General features: G+C 43.0%; 1 protein-coding gene across 1 annotated transcript in view; it reads right to left on the bottom strand.

Moving 5' to 3' along the window:
- LOC115127106 (NACHT, LRR and PYD domains-containing protein 12-like) overlaps window positions 1–22838 on the bottom strand; it is a gene marked incomplete at its 5' end in the record, with an annotated part of 147515 nt that extends 124677 nt beyond the window's left edge. The window contains 4 exons of the mRNA XM_065016214.1: window positions 11974–12147; window positions 12548–12721; window positions 20596–20769; window positions 21073–22838. Of these exons, the coding sequence (XP_064872286.1) occupies window positions 11974–12147; window positions 12548–12721; window positions 20596–20769; window positions 21073–22838 (2288 nt within the window). The remainder of the gene's footprint in view (window positions 1–11973; window positions 12148–12547; window positions 12722–20595; window positions 20770–21072) is intronic.
- Window positions 22839–23028: the final 190 nt, after the last annotated feature.

The raw sequence follows: 23028 nt of genomic DNA, 5'->3' as shown, positions 1-23028 counted from the left end.
ATGTGATGTAGTAAAGTAATTGAAATACGTTGCATAAGTAAACATAATCTACTTTTATTAAAAGGCGCAATATCTGCTTCCTAGTCATTAGTGTCGATTTTATTCTTTGATTGCTAATCTATTCATTTGGCATTTGAGAATCATAGCTGGAGTAACGTTTGTACTATTCAATTTGGGCTATTATTTTTCTGGGAATTGCTGATAGTGACGTGTCTTGATTTTACTTGTAAAGTGTGTTTATTTCTGGAGAATGTTAGTCATTTACATGCTTTGGTGGTTCAGTGGTAGGATTCTCGCCTGCCACGCGGGATGCCCGAGTTCCATTCCCAGTCATGGCGCTGGCTGAATTCAGAGTTTTTGATTGTAAATAATCTATTTGTATGTTTTGCCTGGAAAGTTATGGTCGCTAGTGTTTGTATAAGAGATAAATTTAATGTTTTCAATAGATTGTTTAGGTTAAATTGATAGACTAATTCAACTTAAAATAATAACGAAGTGAATTCTGATGCGAGACGATGTCTGTTCACTAAATGATCTGCTGGAATAATGTATTGAGAATTGGGTCGTATTTAAATTACTGTATCAATAGAGAAGACAGTTACCTAAGTTAAAGAAATTCTGAATAATAGCGGGGAGAGAATGGCAATGGAAAGTGGTTACCCGAAGTGTTTTTCATTCTTATAGATTGACTGACGCATGTTATAATTTTGGCGCTGCGTGTTATTTTTAAAGAAATAGGATACATTCTCATAAGTGTGAAGAGCAAAGAGAAGAGGAAGTTATAAAGTTGGGGTTTTTAATCTTACGATAGAGGTAAGGAAAAACGTTGAAATGAGAGGGGTTATATTTTTACCCAACTGGGGGAAAAAGAAGGAAGAGAGTTAGTTGCTATGTTGGCTACTAATTGTCAGGGAAAGTTGCTGGAGGCAGGTAGATTGTTGTAGAATAACGTAAATTTGCGTTATTAGTTTGAATATACAATAACCTTACTCTAATTGTTTTGACCGTTGTTCAGGTAATTTTTTTTCTGTATTTCTAGCAGCTGATTCGCTAGGTGGGCATCAGAGATTTGTGGCGTTTATATTTACTGTATTGTTCTGAGAATTGGGAGACTGGATGTCTGAATCATAAAACATCGTAAGGATAGATTCTGATGGTTATTGATTCTTGGTTTGATTGTTTAAGTAACACCAGTTAATTTGAGCAGGAAAGTTCATGTAGTCTAACGTTATAGCATGTTTCCATTATGTGGAACAATGTCAGGTCATTAAAGATGATTGCTGGATTGAATAGTACGCCAACCTGTTGACAGAAGACTAAATGGGTATGAATGTTGAAAAGCAAACTTGGGCCAAACTAGTAAACTAGTATGTTAACGTGGGGAGTATCATATATTTGAATTATAGTGTTGTTACCGCAATAGTCAAAACAATTTCATATGGTTTGGGTAATTAGCTAGGTTGAATTTTGTATTTGAGTCCCTTTATAATTTGCTTTTTAAAAGAGAGGTTGGAATCAAGTATGATGCCTTGGCACTTAAAATCAGATACCACCAGGAGCTTTTTAGTAGTAGTTGGTTTTTGAGGAACATGCAGACTGTGTTTTATTTTATTGAGATGTAAACATGAGTCTCTGAGCAATTTTGTCATCTGAACCATTATAGTAGTGAGTTCTTGTGTAGTCTGTTATTTGCATGAATTTATCACTGTATCATCTGCATACATTGGAACTTCAGACCCTGTACAGACTAAAGGAAGATCATTAATGGATGTGCTGAACAGTATTGACCTTTGGGGAATGAAAGCTTTGTGGATATGAATGGAAAAAAGTTTGTTTTGATTTTTACGCTGAGACAGCACCAACTTTTGAAAGATTTGTTAAAATCAGGATAGTTTTTACAAAATGTATATCAACAGGTTGAAATGATTATATTTCTGATTAAAGAGGTTTATTTGTTTATTGTTTGTTTTAGGAGTTGATTTAACTTAATTAAACATTGTATTCTGATGTGTTTGAGTAGGATTCTTTCTTCCGGGATGGATGGAAATTGAAGGAGACATGGGATTTACATTACTCTCATACGGAGAGATGTGTGTAAAACATGGGGAGGATTCAGTTTTTTGAGGGTTTGAATTGAAGTTATACACCTTCAGTGATATGTGAAGGAGTGTATTGTATTGTTGAGTGTATTGTATTGTTGTGTTTGTTTTGTTCTATTCCCGAGGGGTATAGGTCTAACTTTTTGATCCTTGGCTCTACGATGGAGTTGACAGTGAGATGGGGAGTATAAACCAATTTGAAAGAATAGTTTCAATAGAATGTTTTGATATTCTCTGTGAAATATGTTTAGATATGTGTATTAAGAATAATTGGTAAAAGTAATAATTGATCATGTAGTTAATGAACTGAACTAAACTATTGTTCTGATCTGTTCTTTCGAGGTTATCATGAAAAGTGACATCAGACGGTATCTTAATGCATGGAAGAGATAATTGGACCGAATGGTGTGTGTTCCTCAAAACCCCCTCTAACTGGCTGAAGAAGAGTGACAAAGGCGTTGAAGGAGGCTTTCCTAACCACTTCTACCAAGAGAAAAGAACCAAGCCAGAAATTGGTGTACAGTATCAGATCTAAGCTATCAACTGCTTTTCTTTCATGGTTCTCTCATACTGTGATGAGTCCACTTAGATTGATCATGGAGAAAGATCTGTTCTAACATTTTCTTATGATGCTGGTATATTGGTTGACGAATGGACAAGACATGAGTGGTAAAGATGAGACATTGAAATTGGGACATTATCATGGGCCGTCCACTTTGAACTGTAAAGCTATCTGAAGAAAAACTAAAGAGACGCCAGAAGATTCAGTGCCTGAGAGGGGGGGGGTTGGTCAACTGTGCCATTAAATTGTAAAAGGTGTTTATCTTTCATTTGAGCTATTGGACTTGTTAATGTGTGGAGGTAAAATATTTCTAAGAATATTTTTGCATTCTGTGCGCCATCTTTTGAGTTGAGTGTGGTGGGGGGGGTGCCCTAGGGGATCGTGGTAGCGTGAACAAGTTAAATTGAGGTTTTTACTTTGAGTGATAAGACACATTTGAATCACTGAGGAATGCTATTCTAAATATTGGTTGGATAAATAGTTGGGTTGTTACTTATGATTTGGAATATGAATGATTTCACTGCCCTATTCTCTATTCCTGAGTATATTTCTGAGCACGAGGACTTAGAGGGATGTCTGTCCTATATGTTGTGAGGAGGCCTGTGTTTAGACACTGGTTCTCATGTAACTTGAGGAGCATTTCTAAATAAGTTTTTAATTTCCTCAAATGGATTATTCTGTGTTATTAACCTTTTGCCTCAAACGAATTAGCAGCGGACATAAATACAAATAGTAACTTTTCCTGAAAATCGCAAATGAAATGAAATAAATATATTCAAACACAAGCTTAGCCTTTTGTTAACAACACTGTCATCTCAGATTTTCAAAATATGCATTGCAGCCAATGCTAGTCTTTACTGTTTTAAAGAAACATCATGACTAACTTTAGTCTTCTGTGTTTCAGAGAAACATCATGACCAACTTTAGTCTTTACTGTTTTAGAGAAACATCATGACCAACTTTAGTCTTTACTGTTTTAGAGAAACATCATGACCAACTTTAGTCTTCTGTGTTTCAGAGAAACATCATGACCGACTTTAGTGTTCTGTGTTTTAGAGAAACATCATGACCAACTTTAGTCTTTACTGTTTCAGAGAAACATCATGACCAACTTTAGTCTTTACTGTTTTAGAGGAACATCATGACCAACTTTAGTGTTCTTTGTTTTCGAGAAACATCATGACCAACTTTAGTCTTTACTGTTTCAGAGAAACATCATGACCAACTTTAGTGTTCTGTGTTTTAGAGAAACATCATGACCAACTTTAGTGTTCTGTGTTTCAGAGAAACATCATGACCAACTTTAGTGTTCTGTGTTTCAGAGAAACATGACCAACTTTAGTGTTCTGTGTTTTAGAGAAACATCATGACCAACTTTAGTCTTTACTGTTTTAGAGGAACATCATGACCAACTTTAGTGTTCTTTGTTTTAGAGAAACATCATGACCAACTTTAGTGTTCTGTTTTAGAGAAACTGTCTTTACTGTTTTAGAGAAACATCATGACCAACTTTAGTCTTTATTGTTTTAGAGAAACATCATGCCCAACTTTAGTCTTTACTGTTTTAGAGAAACATCATGACCAACTTTAGTCTTTACTGTTTTAGAGGAACATCATGACCAACTTTAGTGTTCTGTGTTTCAGAGAAACATCATGACCAACTTTAGTGTTCTGTGTTTTAGAGAAACATCATGACCAACTTTAGTGTTCTGTGTTTCAGAGAAACATCATGACCAACTTTAGTGTTCTGTGTTTTAGAGAAACATCATGACCAACTTTAGTGTTCTGTGTTTTAGAGAAACATCATGACCAACTTTAGTGTTCTGTGTTTCAGAGAAACATCATGACCAACTTTAGTGTTCTTTGTTTTCGAGAAACATCATGACCAACTTTAGTCTTCACTGTTTTAGAGAAACATCATGACCAACTTTAGTCTTTACTGTTTTAGAGGAACATCATGACCAACTTTAGTGTTCTGTGTTTCAGAGAAACATCATGACCAACTTTAGTGTTCTGTTTTTAGAGAAACATCATGACCAACTTTAGTGTTTACTGTTTTCAGAGAAACATCATGACCAACTTTAGTGTTCTGTGTTTTAGAGAAACATCATGACCAACTTTAGTGTCCTTTCTCTCTTTCTTATGTTTTCCAACAGCAGTAATGGTTCATGAATCACATGCCTCTATTCCACTAAGATGCCTCTATTCCACACACACACACACACACACACACACACTTCTATCTCAATCTAGCCATCTCTGGTCACTGTCAGCATCTAGTTAATGAGAAGGGGACTAAAATCAATGCACACACCATGGGAGGAGTTCCTGAATACCTACCCCTCGTGTTTGTGTTTGTGTGTGTGTGTCTGTGTGTGTCCTTTATCTTCCCCAGTGTGGAAAGAGAGAAATGAAGAATTACATTTAAAGACAAACGTCATCCTGAATAATTTCTGCTGACTAATCTCTCCCTCCCTCTCTCTCTTGCTCTCCCTCCACAGCAACTCATATCTCTCAGAGAGTCACTGATGTCACCCAGCCCATCAGGGCTCAAAGGCCCCCAATTACCAAATATAAAGCAACTTCCACACATCCTCTGTCTCCCCTCCATCTCTCTCTTTCCCTCTGTTCTGACTCTCTACCCTCTCTCTCTTTCCTTTTCCCTCTGTTCTGAGTCTCTACCCTCCCCCTCTCTCTCTTTCCCTCTGTTCTGACTCTCTGCCCTCCCTCTCTCTCTCTCTCTCTCCTCTGTTCTGACTCTCTACCATCCCTCTCTCTCTCTTCCCTCTGTTCTGACTCTCTCCCCTCTCTCTCTTTCCCTTTCCCTCTGTTCTGACTCTCTGCCCTCCCTCTCTCTCTTTCCCTCTGTTCTGACTCTCTCCCCTCTCTCTCTTTCCCTCTGTTCTGACTCTCTACCCTCCCTCTCTCTCTCTCTCTCTCTTTCCCTTTCCCTCTGTTCTGACTCTCTACCCTCCCTCTCTCTCTCTTTCCCTCTGTTCTGACTCTCTCCCCTCTCTCTCTCTCTTTCCCTTTCCCTCTGTTCTGACTCTCTACCATCCCTCTCTCTCTCTTCCCTCTGTTCTGACTCTCTCCCCTCTCTCTCTCTCTCTTTCCCTCTGTTCTGACTCTCTGCCCTCCCTCTCTCTCTCTCTCTCTCTCTCTCTCACCCTCTGTTCTGACTCTCTCCCCTCCCTCTCTCTCTTCCCCTCTGTTCTGACTCTCTGCCCTCCCTCTCTCTCTCTTTCCCTCTGTTCTGACTCTCTCCCCTCCCTCTCTCTCTTTCCCTCTGTTCTGACTCTCTACCCTCCCTCTCTCTCTTCCCCTCTGTTCTGACTCTCTGCCCTCCCCCTCTCTCTCTTTCCCTCGGTTCTGACTCTCTCTCTTCCCCTCTGTTCTGACTCTCTGCCCTCTCTCTCTCTTTCTCTTTCCCTCTGTTCTGACTCTCTGCCCTCCCTCTCTCTCTTCCCCTCTGTTCTGACTCTCTGCCCTCCCTCTCTCTCTCTTTCCCTCTGTTCTGACTCTCTCCCCTCTCTCTCTCTCTCTTTCTCTTTCCCTCTGTTCTGACTCTCTCCCCTCCCTCTCTCTCTTCCCCTCTGTTCTGACTCTCTACCATCCCTCTCTCTCTCTTCCCTCTGTTCTGACTCTCTCCCCTCTCTCTTTCCCTTTCCCTCTGTTCTGACTCTCTGCCCTCCCTCTCTCTCTTTCCCTCTGTTCTGACTCTCTCCCCTCTTTCCCTTTCCCTCTGTTCTGACTCTCTCCCTCCCTCTCTCTCTTTTCCCTCTGTTCTGACTCTCTCCCCTCTCTCTCTCTCTTTCCCTTTCCCTCTGTTCTGACTCTCTACCATCCCTCTCTCTCTCTTCCCTCTGTTCTGACTCTCTCCCTCTCTCTCTTTCCCTCTGTTCTGACTCTCTGCCCTCCCTCTCTCTCTCTCTCTCTCTCTCACCCTCTGTTCTGACTCTCTCCCCTCCCTCTCTCTCTTCCCCTCTGTTCTGACTCTCTGCCCTCCCTCTCTCTCTCTTTCCCTCTGTTCTGACTCTCTCCCCTCCCTCTCTCTCTTTCCCTCTGTTCTGACTCTCTACCCTCCCTCTCTCTCTTCCCTCTGTTCTGACTCTCTGCCCTCCCCTCTCTCTTTTCCCTCGTTCTGACTCTCTCTCTTCCCCTCTGTTCTGACTCTCTGCCCTCTCTCTCTCTTTCTCTTTCCCTCTGTTCTGACTCTCTGCCCTCCCTCTCTCTCTCCCCTCTGTTCTGACTCTCTGCCCTGAATCTTCTCTCTTTCCCTCTGTTCTGACTCTCTCCCCTCTCTCTCTCTCTTTTTCTCTTTCCCTCTGTTCTGACTCTCTCCCCTCCCTCTCTCTCTTCCCCTCTGTTCTGACTCTCTGCCCTCCCTCTCTCTCTTCCCCTCTGTTCTGTCTCTCTGCCCTCCCTCTCTCTTCCCCTCTGTTCTGACTCTCTACCCTCCCTCTCTCTTCCCCTCTGTTCTGACTCTCTACTCTCCTACTCCCTCTGTGATATCTAAGTTTTTTTTTAAATGAAATTGTTCACATATAAAGTTAACCGTTTTTGGCTTTGTAATTATGTTTTATTGTGTGTAGATTGATGAGGGAAAAAAATTTGAATTCATTTTATTTTAGAATAAGGCTGTAACGTGACAAAATGTGTAAAAAGTCAAGGGGTCTGAATACTTTCTGAATGTTACTGTATATCAGTATATTAGTCTCTCTCTCTCTCTGCAGTGATGTTCTTTTCATCACTTCTGGTTGAACACTGCCATCAAGTGGTGATTGTCCAAACTGCACCACTGTTATGATAGAGAAAGTGAGAGATAGCAAGAGCAGAAAGTGTGGGAGAGAGAGAGAGCAGAGTGTGGGAGAGAGAGAGCAGAGTGTGGCAGAGAGAGAGCAGGAAGAGAGAGCAGAGAGTGTGGGAGAGAGAGGGAGCAGAGAGAGAGCAGAAAGTGTGGGAGAGAGAGAGCAGAGAGTGTGGGAGAGAGAGAATCAGAGAGAGCAGAGTGTGAGAGAGAGGGAGCAGAGAGAGAGCAGAGTGAGGGAGAGAGAGCAGAGAGAAAGACATCTGAGAGTGTGGGAGAGAGAGGGAGTGAGAGCAGGCTTAAAGCAAAGAGAGAGTGAGAGCAGAGAGAGAACAGAGAGGAGAGCAGCAGAGCAGAGAGAACAGAGTAAGCAGAGAGCAGGCTGAGTGAGCAGGGAACACTAGTTGCAGAGTGACAGCAGAAAATAAATAGAGCAGAGTGAGAGAGCAGACAACACTAGAGAGCAGAAAGAGAGAGCATCAAGACACAGAGAATAGTGACCCTGCATCACAACACTGTTGCTATAGTGACCCTGCATTACAACACTATGTTGCTATAGTGACCCTGCATTACAACACTCTGTTGCTATAGTGACCCTGCATCACAACACTATGTTGCTTTAGTGACCCTGCATCACAACACTCTGTTGCTATAGTGACCCTGCATTACAACACTATGTTGCTATAGTGACCCTGCATCACAACACTCTGTTGCTATAGTGACCCTGCATTACAACACTATGTTGCTATAGTGACCCTGCATCACAACACTCTGTTGCTATAGTAACCCTGCATTACATCACTCTGTTGTACAATTTGTTTAAATTCTATTCCACATATTTAATTGTTTTGTATTTCATTTCATATTTGTTTCATGTTTCAACCAGTCGCAGGTTAACATCAACCTGACAGAGGAAACGTAAAATCAATAAACAAACTGTTTTCACAATTAACAGCCTTTTCTTGTTTCAAGTATGTTTTATTATGAAAAGTACAATATATCCTTGTATACTTGTACAACTATGGAGCGTATGTCCATATATAATTATACAATTTGTTTTTCAACATAAAAGACAACACATGATCACATTGGTATTTTAACAGTGTTGTTGTAAGAGGTCCTCACAACTATAGAAAGACGCGCATGTGTGTGTGTGTCCAGAATGTGTGTGTGTGTGTGTGTCCAGCGTGTGTGTGTGTGTCCAGCGTGTGTGTGTGTGTCCAGTGTGTGTGTGTGTCCAGTGTATGTCTGAGTCCAGTGTGTGTGTGTGTGTGTCCAGTATGTGTGTCCAGCATGTGTGTGTGTGTGTGTGTGTCCAGCGTGTGTGTGTGTGTCCAGCGTGTGTGTGTGTGTCCAGCGTGTGTGTGTGTGTCCAGTGTGTGTGTGTGTCCAGTGTGTGTCTGAGTCCAGTGTGTGTGTGTGTGTGTGTGTGTCCAGTGTGTGTGTGTCCAGTGTGTGTGTGTGTGTGTGTGTCCAGTGTGTGTGTGTGTGTGTCTGTGTCCAGTGTCCAGTGTGTGTGTCCAGTGTGTGTGTGTCCAGTGTGTGTGTGTGTGTGTGTGTGTGTCCAGTGTGTGTGTGTCCTGTGTGTGTGTGTGTCCAGTGTGTGTGTGTGTGTGTGTCCAGTGTGTCCTGTGTGTGTGTGTGTGTCCAGTGTGTGTGTGTGTGTGTGTCCAGTGTGTGTCCTGTGTGTGTGTGTGTGTGTGTGTGTGTGTCCAGTGGTGTGTGTGTCCTGTGTGTGTGTGTGTCCTGTGTGTGTGTGTGTGTTTGTCCAGTGTGTGTGTGTGTCTGTGTCCAGTATGTGTCTGTGTGTCCAGTATGTGTGTGTGTGTCCAGTATGTGTGTGTGTGTGTCCAGCATGTGTGTGTGTGTGTCCAGCATGTGTGTGTGTCCAGCGTGTGTGTGTGTGTGTCTGTGTCCAGCGTGTGTGTGTGTGTGTGTCCAGTGTGTGTGTGTGTGTCCAGTGTGTGCGTGTGTGTCCAGTGTGTGCGTGTGTGTCCAGTGTGTGTGTGTGTGTGTGTGTGTGCCCAGCGTGTGTGTGTGTGTCCAGCGTGTGTGTGTGTGTCCAGCGTGTGTGTGTGTGTCTGTGTCCAGCGTGTGTGTGTGTGTGTGTCCAGCGTGTGTGTGTCTGTGTCCAGCGTGTGTGTATGTGTGTGTCCAGCATGTATGTCTGTGTCCAGTGTGTGTGTGTTCAGTGTGTGTGTGTGTGTTCAGTGTGTGTGTGTGTGTGTGTGTGTCCAGTGTCTGTGTGTGTGTTCAGTGTGTGTGTGTGTCTGTGTGTGTCCAGTGTTTGTCTGTGTATATCACTGAGTCACCAAACCACCATTATTATTTACAGGGACACTGAGGAGTGTGTGTTTGTGTGTTCAGTGTGTGTGTCCAGTGTGTGTGTGTGTGTTCAGTGTGTGTGTGTGTCCAGTGTGTGTGTGTGTGTTCAGTGTGTGTGTGTGTTCCAGTGTGTGTGTGTCCAGTGTATGTGTGTGTGTTTGTCCAGTGTGTGTGTGTGTGTTTGTCCAGTGTGTGTGTGTTTGTCCAGTGTGTGTGTGTGTGTTTTTGTGTGTGTGTGTGTGTGTGTGTTCAGTGTGTGTGTTTGTGTTCAGTGTGTGTGTGTGTGTGTCCAGTGTGTGTGTGTGTGTTCAGTGTGTCTAGTATGTGTGTGTGTGTTTTTGTCCAGTGTGTGTGTGTGTGTTGTCCAGCGTGTGTGTGTGTGTGTTCAGTGTGTGTGTGTGTGTGTTCAGTGTGTGTGTGTCCAGTGTGTGTGTGTGTTCAGTGTGTCTAGTGTGTGTGTTTTTTGTCCAGTGTGTGTGTGTGTGTTTGTCCAGCGTGTGTGTGTTTGTGTTCAGTGTGTGTGTGTGTGTGTGTTCAGTGTGTGTGTGTGTGTCCAGTGTGTCTGTGTGTGTGTGTGTTTTTGTCCAGCGTGTGTGTGTGTGTATTCAGTGTGTGTGTGTTCAGTGTGTGTTTGTGTGTCCAGTGTGTGTGTGTGTGTGTGTGTATTCAGTGTGTGTGTGTTCCAGTGTGTGTTTGTGTGTCCAGTGTGTGTGTGTGTGTGTTATTGTTTCAGGGACACTGAAAGACCATCACACTGAGGAGTCACCATAAAACCAAAACCCTGGATAGAGGGGCTCAGTGAATGTGGAGGTGAATGTGATCAGGTGGGTCAGTGTGTCAGAGGAGGCTCTATAGAAGGACAGAGTGCCGGCTGGCCAGTCCAGATACACTCCTACTCTGTGGGAGCTGGAGGAGAGGACGACTATGGTAGTGGGATTATTATTGTGCCTGGCAGTGTAACTGTTGTCAGAGCAGAACAGACTCCAGGACTTGTCATTGTATCCAAGACAACAGTCATTATCCCCTCCTCTCCTGCTGATTCCTTTATATGTCACTCCTATAACAGCCTCTCCACTCCACTCTACCTCCCAGTAACAGCGCCCAGTCAGACCCTCTCTACACAACACCTGTCCCCAGCCCTCAAATCTCTCTGGGTGATCAGGATACGGCTGCTTCTCTCTCCTACATGTCACCTTTCTGTTCTCCTCAGACAGAGAGAGGTGTCTGTTTACTGTGTTTGGGTCCAGTGTGAGATCACAGACATCTGATGGATGAAACCAGACACAATATTAGAAATCATCATCATTCACATTAGAATGTTAACTCACTTTTCACTAATTAATTTAATGTAGATGTTTCTAGGTATCAAAAGGAGAAGTTAAGGTAACTTGAGACTTGTTGAATGATCATATGTTATACTGTATGGTAATATAAAACTCACTAATTCCCATTAATTGCACGCACGCACGCACACACAGTCAAAGCAACTCTTTGTAAACTTTAGTGTCCCTGATTTCTGCTTCTGTAGAACTACAGCTGATATTTAATATGACCAAGTAAGTAATGATGGTGGTCTTTTGACTTTGACTTAACTTGAATTAAGACTTATTCTTAGTCATATTCTTCACAGCAGTCAACACTCACATTTTCTAAGTCCAGGTTTCATTCTGTTCTCTCCACCATGTTCCACACTGTAGCGGTAAGCAGAAGAACAGACAGTCATTGAGGGATACACCTGAACACACACACACACACAAACACTGGACACACACACACACACACACAAACACTGGACACACACACACACACTGTCAAGCGTTGGCAAGAATGTTTGTGTGTGTGTGACCAGTGTGTGTGTGTGTGTGTGTGTGTGTGGTTCCAGTATGTGTGTGTGTGTGTCCAGTGTGTGTGTGTGTGTGTGTCCAGTGTGTGTGTGTGTGTGTGTGTGTGTCCAGTGTTTGTGTGTCCAGTGTGTGTATTTGTGTCCAGTGCGCGTGTGTGTGTATATGTCCAGTGTGTGTTTCACATTGGACACACACACACACACACACACACACACACACACACACACACACGGTCAGCATATAACTTTGTCCAAGTGGTGGTCAGAATGTTTGTCTTAACCAGCCTGATAAGTCAAACATGTCAGATATGAACATTGACATAAACCCTCTACATACTTGAGTTTCTCCAGTCTGCAGTGTGGATCCTCCAGTCCAGCAGAGAGCAGTCTGACTCCTGAGTCTCCTGGGTGATTGTAGCTCAGGTCCAGCTCTCTCAGGTGTGAGGGGTTTGACCTCAGAGCTGAGACCAGAGAAGCACAGCCTTCCTCTGTGACTAGACAGCCTGACAGCCTGCAAAGAGTCAAATCATATTAAAACCACACTGATATTCTTTGGTGGTGAAAATAGTGGCAGTATATTTTTTCAACATATTCAGATATATCAGTGTCCTGAAACCTGCCATATCTATTCATAAAATAGTGTATCATCATAAAAAATGACAAATGATCAAAGTATTGCCTGCAGATAGAAACATGTATAGTACAAATATTATAGTAGACTGACCAGACCAGTTTAAAAAGCAGTATCAGTCAGAAGACAGACAGTGAGGAATCAGATTTAGCAAAGCACCACATTTAAAACTGTAAACCTCACTGTCCAAACACATATGGTGTGGACTATGTGTGTCTGGTAAACACATGTGGATCTGGTGAACAGTTATCACTTGTTGACCAACTACAGGAATACTGACCTCAGAGTCTCCAGTTTACAGTGGGGATTCCCCAGTCCAGCAGAGAGCAGCTTCACTCCTGAATCCTTCAGGTCATTGTTACTCAGATCCAGCTCTCTCAGGTGTGAGGGGTTTGAACTGAGAACTGAGGCCAACACTTCACAGGATGTGTCTGTGAGTTTACAGCCAGTGAGTCTGAAACACAGAAGAAATACAATGACAGACAGGATGTATTAAAATATTTCGCTTAGCTTTCTCTGCTTACACTGTAACCTGTGCACAAATAACGTGTTGGGTTTAGCCTCAGACCAGAGAGGCACAGCCTAGAAATGACACATTTTCCAAGTATTGCTTGTAGATAGAAAGATGCATATTAACAAATATGTGAGTAGACTGACCAGACCAGTTTAAAAATCAGTATCAGTCAGAAGACAGACAGTGAGGTATCAGATTTAGATTGTATTGAGTATACAGTCCACACCATATCTATTTAGACAGTGAGGAATCAGATTTAGATTGTATTGAGTATACAGTCCACACCATATCTATTTAGACAGTGAGGTATCAGATTTAGATTGTATTGAGTATACAGTCCACACCATATCTATTTAGACAGTGAGGTATCAGATTTAGATTGTATTGAGTATACAGTCTACACCATATCTATTTAGACAGTGAAGCTGACATTTTAAATGTGTCTCTATACTCCAACATTTTGGATTTGAGGTCAAATGTTTCATATGAGGTGACAGTATATATTAAGAAAAATCATGAATGAATCATGAATAATAATGAGTGAGAAAGTTACAGAGGCTAGAACAAAACATGCTAACCTCTCACCATTACCAATAACAGAGGCTACAACAAAACATACTAACCTCTCACCATTACCAATAACAGAGGCTACAACACAACATACTAACCTCTCACCATTACCAATAACAGAGGCTACAACAAAACATGCTAACCTCTCACCATTACCAATAACAGGGGCTACAACAAAACATACTAACCTCTCACCATTACCAATAACAGAGTCTACAACAAAACATGCTAACCTCTCACCATTACCAATAACAGAGACTACAACAAAACATGCTAACCTCTCACCATTACCAATAACAGAGGCTACAACAAAACATGCTAACCTCTCACCATTACCAATAACAGAGGCTACAACAAAACATGCTAACCTCTCACCATTACCAATAACAGAGGCTACAACAAAACATGCTAACCTCTCACCATTACCAATAACAGAGGCTACAACAAAACATGCTAACCTCTCACCATTACCAATAACAGAGGCTACAACAAAGCATGCTAACCTCTCACCATTACCAATAACAGAGGCTACAACAAAACATGCTAACCTCTCACCATTACCAATAACAGAGGCTACAACAAAACATGCTAACCTCTCACCATTACCAATAACAGAGACTACAACAAAACATGCTAACCTCTCACCATTACCAGTAACAGAGGCTACAACAAAACATGCTAACCTCTCACCATTACCAATAACAGAGGCTACAACAAAACATGCTAACCTCTCACCATTACCAATAACAGAGGCTACAACAAAACATGCTAACCTCTCACCATTACCAATAACAGAGGCTACAACAAAACATACTAACCTCTCACCATTACCAATAACAGAGACTACAACAAAACATACTAACCTCTCACCATTACCAATAACAGAGGCTAGAACAAAACATACTAACCTCTCACCATTACCAATAACAGAGACTACAACAAAACATGCTAACCTCTCACCATTACCAATAACAGAGGCTACAACAAAACATGCTAACCTCTCACCATTACCAATAACAGAGCTACAACAAAACATACTAACCTCTCACCATTACCAATAACAGAGGCTACAACAAAACAAGCTAACCTCTCACCATTACCAATAACAGAGGCTACAACAAAACATGCTAACCTCTCACCATTGCCAATAACATAGGCTACAACAAAACATGCTAACCTCTCACCATTACCAATAACAGAGACTACAACAAAACATGCTAACCTCTCACCATTACCAATAACAGAGGATACAACAAAACATACTAACCTCTCACCATTACCAATAACAGAGAATACAACAAAACATGCTAACCTCTCACCATTACCAATAACAGAGACCACAACAAAACATACTAACCTCTCACCATTACCAACAACAGAGGCTACAACAAAACATGCTAACCTCTCACCATTACCAATAACAGAGGCTACAACAAAACATGCTAACCTCTCACCATTACCAATAACAGAGGATACAACAAAACATGCTAACCTCTCACCATTACCAATAACAGAGGACACAACAAAACATGCTAACCTCTCACCATTACCAATTTTTTATTTGTATTTTTTATTTCACCTTTATTTAACCAGGTAGGCTAGTTGAGAACACGTTCTCATTTGCAACTGCGACCTGGCCAAGATAAAGCATAGCAGTGTGAAAAGACAACACAGAGTTACACATGGAGTAAACAATTAACAAGTCAATAACACAGTAGAAAAAAGGGGAGTCTATATACATTGTGTGCAAAAGGCATGAGGAGGTAGGCGAATAATTACAATTTTGCAGATTAACACTGGAGTGATAAATGATCAGATGGTCATGTACAGGTAGAGATATTGGTGTGCAAAAGAGCAGAAGAGTAAATAAATAAAAACAGTATGGGGATGAGGTAGGTGAAAATGGGTGGGCTATTTACCAATAGACTATGTACAGCTGCAGCGATCGGTTAGCTGCTCGGATAGCTGATGTTTGAAGTTGGTGAGGGAGATAAGTTTTTGCTATTCGTTCCAGTCACAGACAGCAGAGTACTGGAACGAAAGGCGGCCAAATGAGGTGTTGGCTTTAGGGATGATCAGTGAGATACACCTGCTGGAGCGCGTGCTACGGATGGGTGTTGCCATCGTGACCAGTGAACTGAGATTAGGCGGAGCTTTACCTAGCATGGACTTGTAGATGACCTGGAGCCAGTGGGTCTGGCGACGAATATGTAGCGAGGGCCAGCCGACTAGAGCATACAAGTCGCAGTGGTGGGTGGTATAAGGTGCTTTAGTGACAAAACGGATGGCACTGTGATAAACTGCATCCAGTTTGCTGAGTAGAGTGTTGGAAGCAATTATGTAGATGACATCGCCAAAGTCGAGGATCGGTAGGATAGTCAGTTTTACTAGGGTAAGTTTGGCGGCGTGAGTGAAGGAGGCTTTGTTGCGGAATAGAAAGCCGACTCTTGATTTGATTTTCGATTGGAGATGTTTGATATGAGTCTGGAAGGAGAGTTTACAGTCTAGCCAGACACCTAGGTACTTATAGATGTCCACATATTCAAGGTCGGAACCATCCAGGGTGGTGATGCTGGTCAGGCGTGCGGGTGCAGGCAGCGAATGGTTGAAAAGCATGCATTTGGTTTTACTAGCGTTTAAGAGCAGTTGGAGGCCACGGAAGGAGTGTTGTATGGCATTGAAGCTCGTTTGGAGGTTAGATAGCACAGTGTCCAAGGAGGGGCCGGAAGTATATAGAATGGTGTCGTCTGCGTAGAGGTATATCAGGGAATCGCCCGCAGCAAGAGCAACATCATTGATATATACAGAGAAAAGAGTCGGCACGAGAATTGAACCCTGTGGCACCCCCATAGAGACTACCAGAGGACCGGACAGCATGCCCTCCGATTTGACACACTGAACTCTGTCTGCAAAGTAATTGGTGAACCAGGCAAGGCAGTCATCCGAAAACCGAGGCTACTGAGTCTGCCGATAAGAATATGGTGATTGACAGAGTCGAAAGCCTTGGCAAGGTCGATGAAGACGGCTGCACAGTACTGTCTTTTATCGATGGCGGTTATGATATCGTTTAGTACCTTGAGCGTGGCTGAGGTGCACCCGTGACCGGCTCGGAAACCAGATTGCACAGCGGAGAAGGTACGGTGGGATTCGAGATGGTCAGTGACCTGTTTGTTGACTTGGCTTTCGAAGACCTTAGATAGGCAGGGCAGGATGGATATAGGTCTATAGCAGTTTGGGTCCAGGGTGTCTCCCCTTTGAAGAGGGGGATGACTGCGGCAGCTTTCAATCCTTGGGGATCTCAGACGATATGAAAGAGAGGTTGAACAGGCTGGTAATAGGGGTTGCGACAATGGCGGCGGATAGTTTCAGAAATAGAGGGTCCAGATTGTCAAGCCCAGCTGATTTGTACGGGTCCAGGTTTTGCAGCTCTTTCAGAACATCTGCTATCTGGATTTGGGTAAAGGAGAACCTGGAGAGGCTTGGGCGAGTAGCTGAGGGGGGGCGGAGCTGTTGGCCGAGGTTGGAGTAGCCAGGCGGAAGGCATGGCCAGCCGTTGAGAAATGCTTGTTGAAGTTTTCGATAATCATGGATTTATCGGTGGTGACCGTGTTACCTAGCCTCAGTGCAGTGGGCAGCTGGGAGGAGGTGCTCTTGTTCTCCATGGACTTCACAGTGTCCCAGAACTTTTTGGAGTTGGAGCTACAGGATGCAAACTTCTGCCTGAAGAAGCTGGCCTTAGCTTTCCTGACTGACTGCGTGTATTGGTTCCTGACTTCCCTGAGCAGTTGCATATCGCGGGGACTATTCGATGCTATTGCAGTCCGCCACAGGATGTTTTTGTGCTGGTCGAGGGCAGTCAGGTCTGGAGTGAACCAAGGGCTGTATCTGTTCTTCGTTCTGCATTTTTTGAACGGAGCATGCTTATCTAAAATGGTGAGGAAGTTACTTTTAAAGAATGACCAGGCATCCTCAACTGACGGGATGAGGTCAATGTCCTTCCAGGATACCCGGGCCAGGTCGATTAGAAAGGCCTGCTCACAGAATGTGTTTTAGGGAGCGTTTGACAGTGATGAGGGGTGGTCGTTTGACTGCGGCTCCGTAGCGGACACAGGCAATGAGGCAGTGATCGCTGAGATCCTGGTTGAAGACAGCGGAGGTGTATTTGGAGGGCCAGTTGGTCAGGATGACGTCTATGAGGGTGCCCTTGTTTACAGAGTTAGGGTTGTACCTGGTGGGTTCCTTGATGATTTGTGTGAGATTGAGGGCATCTAGCTTAGATTGTATGACTGCCGGGGTGTTAAGCATATCCCAGTTTAGGTCACCTAACAGAACAAACTCTGAAGCTAGATGGGGGGCGATCAATTCACAAATAGTGTCCAGGGCACAGCTGGGAGCTGAGGGGGGTCGGTAGCATGCGGCAACAGTGAGAGACTTATTTCTGGAGAGAGTAATTTTCAAAATTAGTAGTTCGAACTGTTTGGGTATGGACCTGGAAAGTATGACATTACTTTGCAGGCTATCTCTGCAGTAGACTGCAACTCCTCCCCCTTTGGCAGTTCTATCTTGACGGAAGATGTTATAGTTGGGTATGGAAATCTCAGAATTTTTGGTGGCCTTCCTGAGCCAGGATTCAGACACGGCAAGGACATCAGGGTTAGCAGAGTGTGCTAAAGCAGTGAGTAAAACAAACTTAGGGAGGAGGCTTCTGATGTTGACATGCATGAAACCAAGGCTTTTTCGTTCACAGAAGTCAACAAATGAGGGTGCCTGGGGACATGCAGGGCCTGGGTTTACCTCCACATCACCCTCGGAACAGAGAAGGAGTAGTATGAGGGTGCGGCGTTGGGGACAGAGAATAAGAGGAGCGGGTTTCTGGGCATGGTAGAATATATTCAGGGCATAATGCGCAGACAGGGGTATGGTGGGGTGCGGGTACAGTGGAGGTAAGCCCAGGCACTGGGTGATGATGAGAGAGATTGTATCTCTGGACATGCTGGTTGTAATGGGTGAGGTCACCGCATGTGTGGGTGGTGGGACAAAGGAGGTATCAGGGGTATGAAGAGTGGAATTAGGGGCTCCATTGTAAACTAAAACAATGACAACTAACCTGAACAACAGTATACAAGGCATATTGACATTTGAGAGAGACATACAGCGAGGCATACAGTAATCACAGGTGTTGAATTGGGAGAGCTAGCTAAAACAGTAGGTGAGACAACAACAGCTAATCAGCTAGCACAACAACAGCAGGTAAAATGGTGTTAACTAGGCAGAGTGAGGGTCGGATTAACTACACACAGAGCCTGAGTGCGGCTGGGGCCGACAGATAAAACATAAACAAGCAGAATGGAGTACCGTGATTAATGGACAGTCCAGCATGCATCAGCTATGTAGCCAAGTGATCAGTGTCCAGGGGGCAGCGGTGGATGGGGCAGGGAAGCTGGACTGGCGAGTGTTATCCAGGTTAAAAAAAACGAACAATGACTAAATAGCTTCTGGTTAGCTTCTGGAGGTTCTTGAGTGTGTTCTAAAAATTAAAAATAATAGCGATTCCGTATCACATTGGGTGAGGCAGGTTACCGGAAGGTATAAACAAATTAAAAATCGAAAGAGATAGAAAGTAAATATGGGTCCAGTGAGTGTTTGGGACGCGGCGATTCAGACGGTTAGCAGGCCTGTGCTAACAAGCTAACAGTTAGTAGGCCGGGGCTAAACAAGGTAGCAGTTAGCGGACCGGGGCTAAACAAGCTAGCAGTTAGCAGGCCGAATTAGCAAGCAAGGAGATAGCAAGGGCTAGAGAGTTAGCCTTTGGGGGACGTCGCGATGGGTTGAGTCTGTTTATTCCTCTTCATGCGGTGACATCGATAGACCGGTCGTGGGTCCGGATATTGTAGCCCAGGAGTATGCTACGGTGGTAGCACAAGGGCTCTGGCCGGGCTAGCTTCAAGCTAAGTGGGTGGAAACGCTAGCCAGGAGTAATCATCCGGGGTTGCGGTTAGCTAGATAGCTAGTTGTGAAGATCCAGCTGAAGATGTTCCATTTGCGGTGGGAATCAGGGGATAAAAAAATAAAAAAATAAAAATAGGTCCGTTATGCTCTGGTTAGAGTCGCGTTGTTCGAACTGGCGAGAGCTTTCCGAGCTGAAGGTTAGCTGATGACCGGTTAGCTGAAGCCCGCTGAAGACCGCTAGCAATGGTTTGCTGGTAGTTAGCTGGCTAGCTTCAGTTGAGGGGTTCTGGATCCGAAGTAAATATAAATACTTTAGGAAAAATAGCTACATTGGGTGAGGCGGGTTGCAGGAGAGTATTTAGAAGTTGAGGTTTAGCTAAATGTTTTAAAAGATATGCGAAGAAAAATATGTAAAAACTGAAAAAAACGATATATACAAAGGGACGCGACACGACAAGACGTCTTACTGCTACGCCATCTTGGATATAACAAAACTTGCTAACCTTTCACCATTACCAATAACAGAGGCTACAACAAAACATGCTAACCTCTCACCATTACCAATAACAGAGGCTACAACAAAACATGCTAACCTCTCATCATTACCAATAACAGAGGCTACAACCAAACATGTTAACCTCTCATCATTACCAATAACAGAGGCTACAACCAAACATGTTAACCTCTCACCATTACCAATAACAGAGGCTACAACAAAACATGCTAACCTCTCACCATTACCAATAACAGAGGCTACAACAAAACATACTAACCTCTCATCATTACCAATAACAGAGGCTACAACCAAACATGTTAACCTCTCACCATTACCAATAACAGAGGACACAACAAAACATACTAACCTCTCACCATTACCAATTACAGAGTGGGTATGATCCTTGTCACTATGTAACTTTCTCATTCATCATTATTCTCGATTCATTCCTAATTATTCATAATCATGGTAGCATCCACATGAATGTAGAAGTGTTCAGAAACATCTTCTATTCTTACTGACAATACAAGTGAAGTGACTCCAAAATGACAGGACATTATTCACCATTCAGTTTCTATCAGGAAAAACATCCAAAACACAACCAAGACAAACTGGAAATACATTCAACAAGTTAGTAGAATCACAAGCTTGATGTAATCACTGCAGGCATGGAATATGGGACCAAATACTAAACTTATGACTACTTTAATACACTATAAGTGAATATAAATGAATAATTACGACCTTTCAAATGGGAGAACTACATACCTAAAGTGCTTTCATATCTGATAATACTGACCTCAGAGTCTCCAGTTTACAGTGGGGATTCCCCAGTCCAGCAGAGAGCAGCTTCACTCCTGAATCCTTCAGGTCATTGTAGCTCAGATCCAGCTCTCTCAGGTGTGAGGGGTTTGACCTCAGAGTTGAGACCAGAGAAGCACAGCCTTCCTCTGTGACTCCACAGGCTGACAGCCTGACAAAGAGATCATCATGACTTCACAAACACACTGTTCATTTAACACCAGTAGTGTAGAAGGACAATGGTAGATGCATTTAGTTAATTCTCCCCAACAACATATAGATTCATCTTCCGTTTCCTAGAATTGTATGGTCATATTGTTATACTAATGTGAAAATCAATGAATTTATTCAATTTGTTTTTCAAAAGAATATATTATACACACATACATATTTTATTTTATTTATTTATTTTATTTCTCTAAACTGAATATTTCTTCCTGATGATTAGTTCTTATATGTCATTTTATTTACTCACAGAGCAACTCTGGAGGCTTTGACCACTGGCAGCAGCCTCAGAAGACCTTCCTCTGATCTGGAGTATTTCTTCAGGTCAAACACATCCAGCTCCTTTTCTGAGGTCAGCAACACAAAGACCAGAGCTGACCACTGTGCAGGTGACAGGTTGGGTTTTGAGAGACTTCCTGATCTCAGGTATCTTTGGATCTCCTCCACTAGAGAATGGTCATTCAGTTCATTCAGACAGTGGAACAGATTGATGCTCCTCTCTGGGGAGAGATCCTCCCCGATCTTCTCCTTGATGTACTCGACTGTTTCTTCGTGGGTCTGTGAGCTGCTTCTTGTCTTTGTCAGTAAACCTCGTAAGTGCTTCTGATTGGACTCCAGTGAGAGGCCCAGAAGGAAGCGGAGGAAAAGGTCCAGGTTTCCCATCTCACTTTGTAAGGCTTTATCCACAGCACTCTTATAGAAAGTAACTTCAGGCTCGTCGTTTGTTTGCGGTTTGTCCATTAGATTCTCATTGTTGTTGATGAATGAGAGGAACACATATACAGCAGCCAGAAACTCCTGAATGCTCAGATGAACAAAGCAGAACACCTTGTCCTGGTACAGCCCACATTCCTCTTTAAAGAGCTGTGTGCACAATCCTGAGTACACTGAGGCTTCATTGACATCAATGCCAGCCTCTATCAGGTCTTCTTCATAGAAAATCAGATTGCCCTTCACAAGCTGTTGAAAAGCCAGTTTTCCCAGTGACAGAATGCTCTCTTTATTCCAGTGTGGATCTGTCTCTTCTTTCCCAATATACTTGTCATTCTTCTGTTTGGTATGAAACACCACAAGGTGTGCGTACATCTCAGTCAGAGTCTTGGGCATCTCTTCTCTCTTATGTTTCAGCATGTGTTCAAGGACTGTTGCAGAAATCCAACAGAAGACTGGAATGTGGCACATGATGTGGAGGCTCCTTGATGTCTTTATGTGTGAGATGATTCTGCTGGCCAGGTCCTCATCACTGAATCTCTTCCTGAAGTACTCCTCCTTCTGTGGGTCATTGAACCCTCGTACCTCTGTCACCTGGTCAACACACCATGAAGGGATCTTATTGGCTGCTGCAGGTCGGGTAGTTATCCAGAGGAGAGCAGAGGGAAGCAGATTTCCCCTTATGAGATTTGTCAGCAGAACATCCACTGAGGTTGACTCTGTGACGTCCCAACAGATCTTGTTCTTCTGGAAGTCTAGAGGCAATCGGCACTCATCCAGACCATCAAAGATTAACAGAACTTTGTACTTGTTGTAGTTGGAGATTCCTGATTGTTTGGTTTCCATTGAGAAGTGATTGAGAAGTTCAATGAAAGTGTTTTCCAATTTCATCAAATTCAGCTCCCGAAAAGGAAATGAAAATACAAATTGGACATCCTGATTTGCTTTTCCTTCAGCCCAGTCCAGAATGAACTTCTGCACAGAGACTGTTTTTCCAATGCCAGCGACTCCCTTTGTCAGCACAGTTCTGATAAGTTTGTCTTGTCCAGTTAAGGGTTTGAAGATGTCGTTACATTTGATTGCAGTCTCTGGTCTTGCTTGTTTCCTGGTTGTTGTCTCAATCTGTCTCAGCTCATGTTCATTATTGACCTCTCCTGTTCCACCCTCTGTGATGTAGAGCTCTGTGTAGATCTTATTGAGAAGTGTTGGGTTTCCTTGTTTAGCGATCCCCTCAAATACACATTGAAACTTCTTCTTTAGATTAGATTTGAGTTCACGTTGGCAAATCACAGCAAGCTCATCTGAATGAAGAAATAACACAGAGGATATTAATATTATGTCTGTTTTAATGCCTACAGTATTGTAGGACTGTTATAAAGTTTTACATTATAATAATTTATTATCTCTTAACTGACTGTATAAATGTGTAAATGTTTTCATAATGCATTACAGACTGGTGTGACTGATTATATTATTATTGGTATTATTGATGGTA

Source organism: Oncorhynchus nerka, unplaced genomic scaffold (genome assembly GCF_034236695.1).
Source record: "Oncorhynchus nerka isolate Pitt River unplaced genomic scaffold, Oner_Uvic_2.0 unplaced_scaffold_1081, whole genome shotgun sequence".
Lineage (NCBI taxonomy): Eukaryota > Metazoa > Chordata > Actinopteri > Salmoniformes > Salmonidae > Oncorhynchus > Oncorhynchus nerka.
This window is presented reverse-complemented; position numbering and strand designations above follow the sequence as displayed.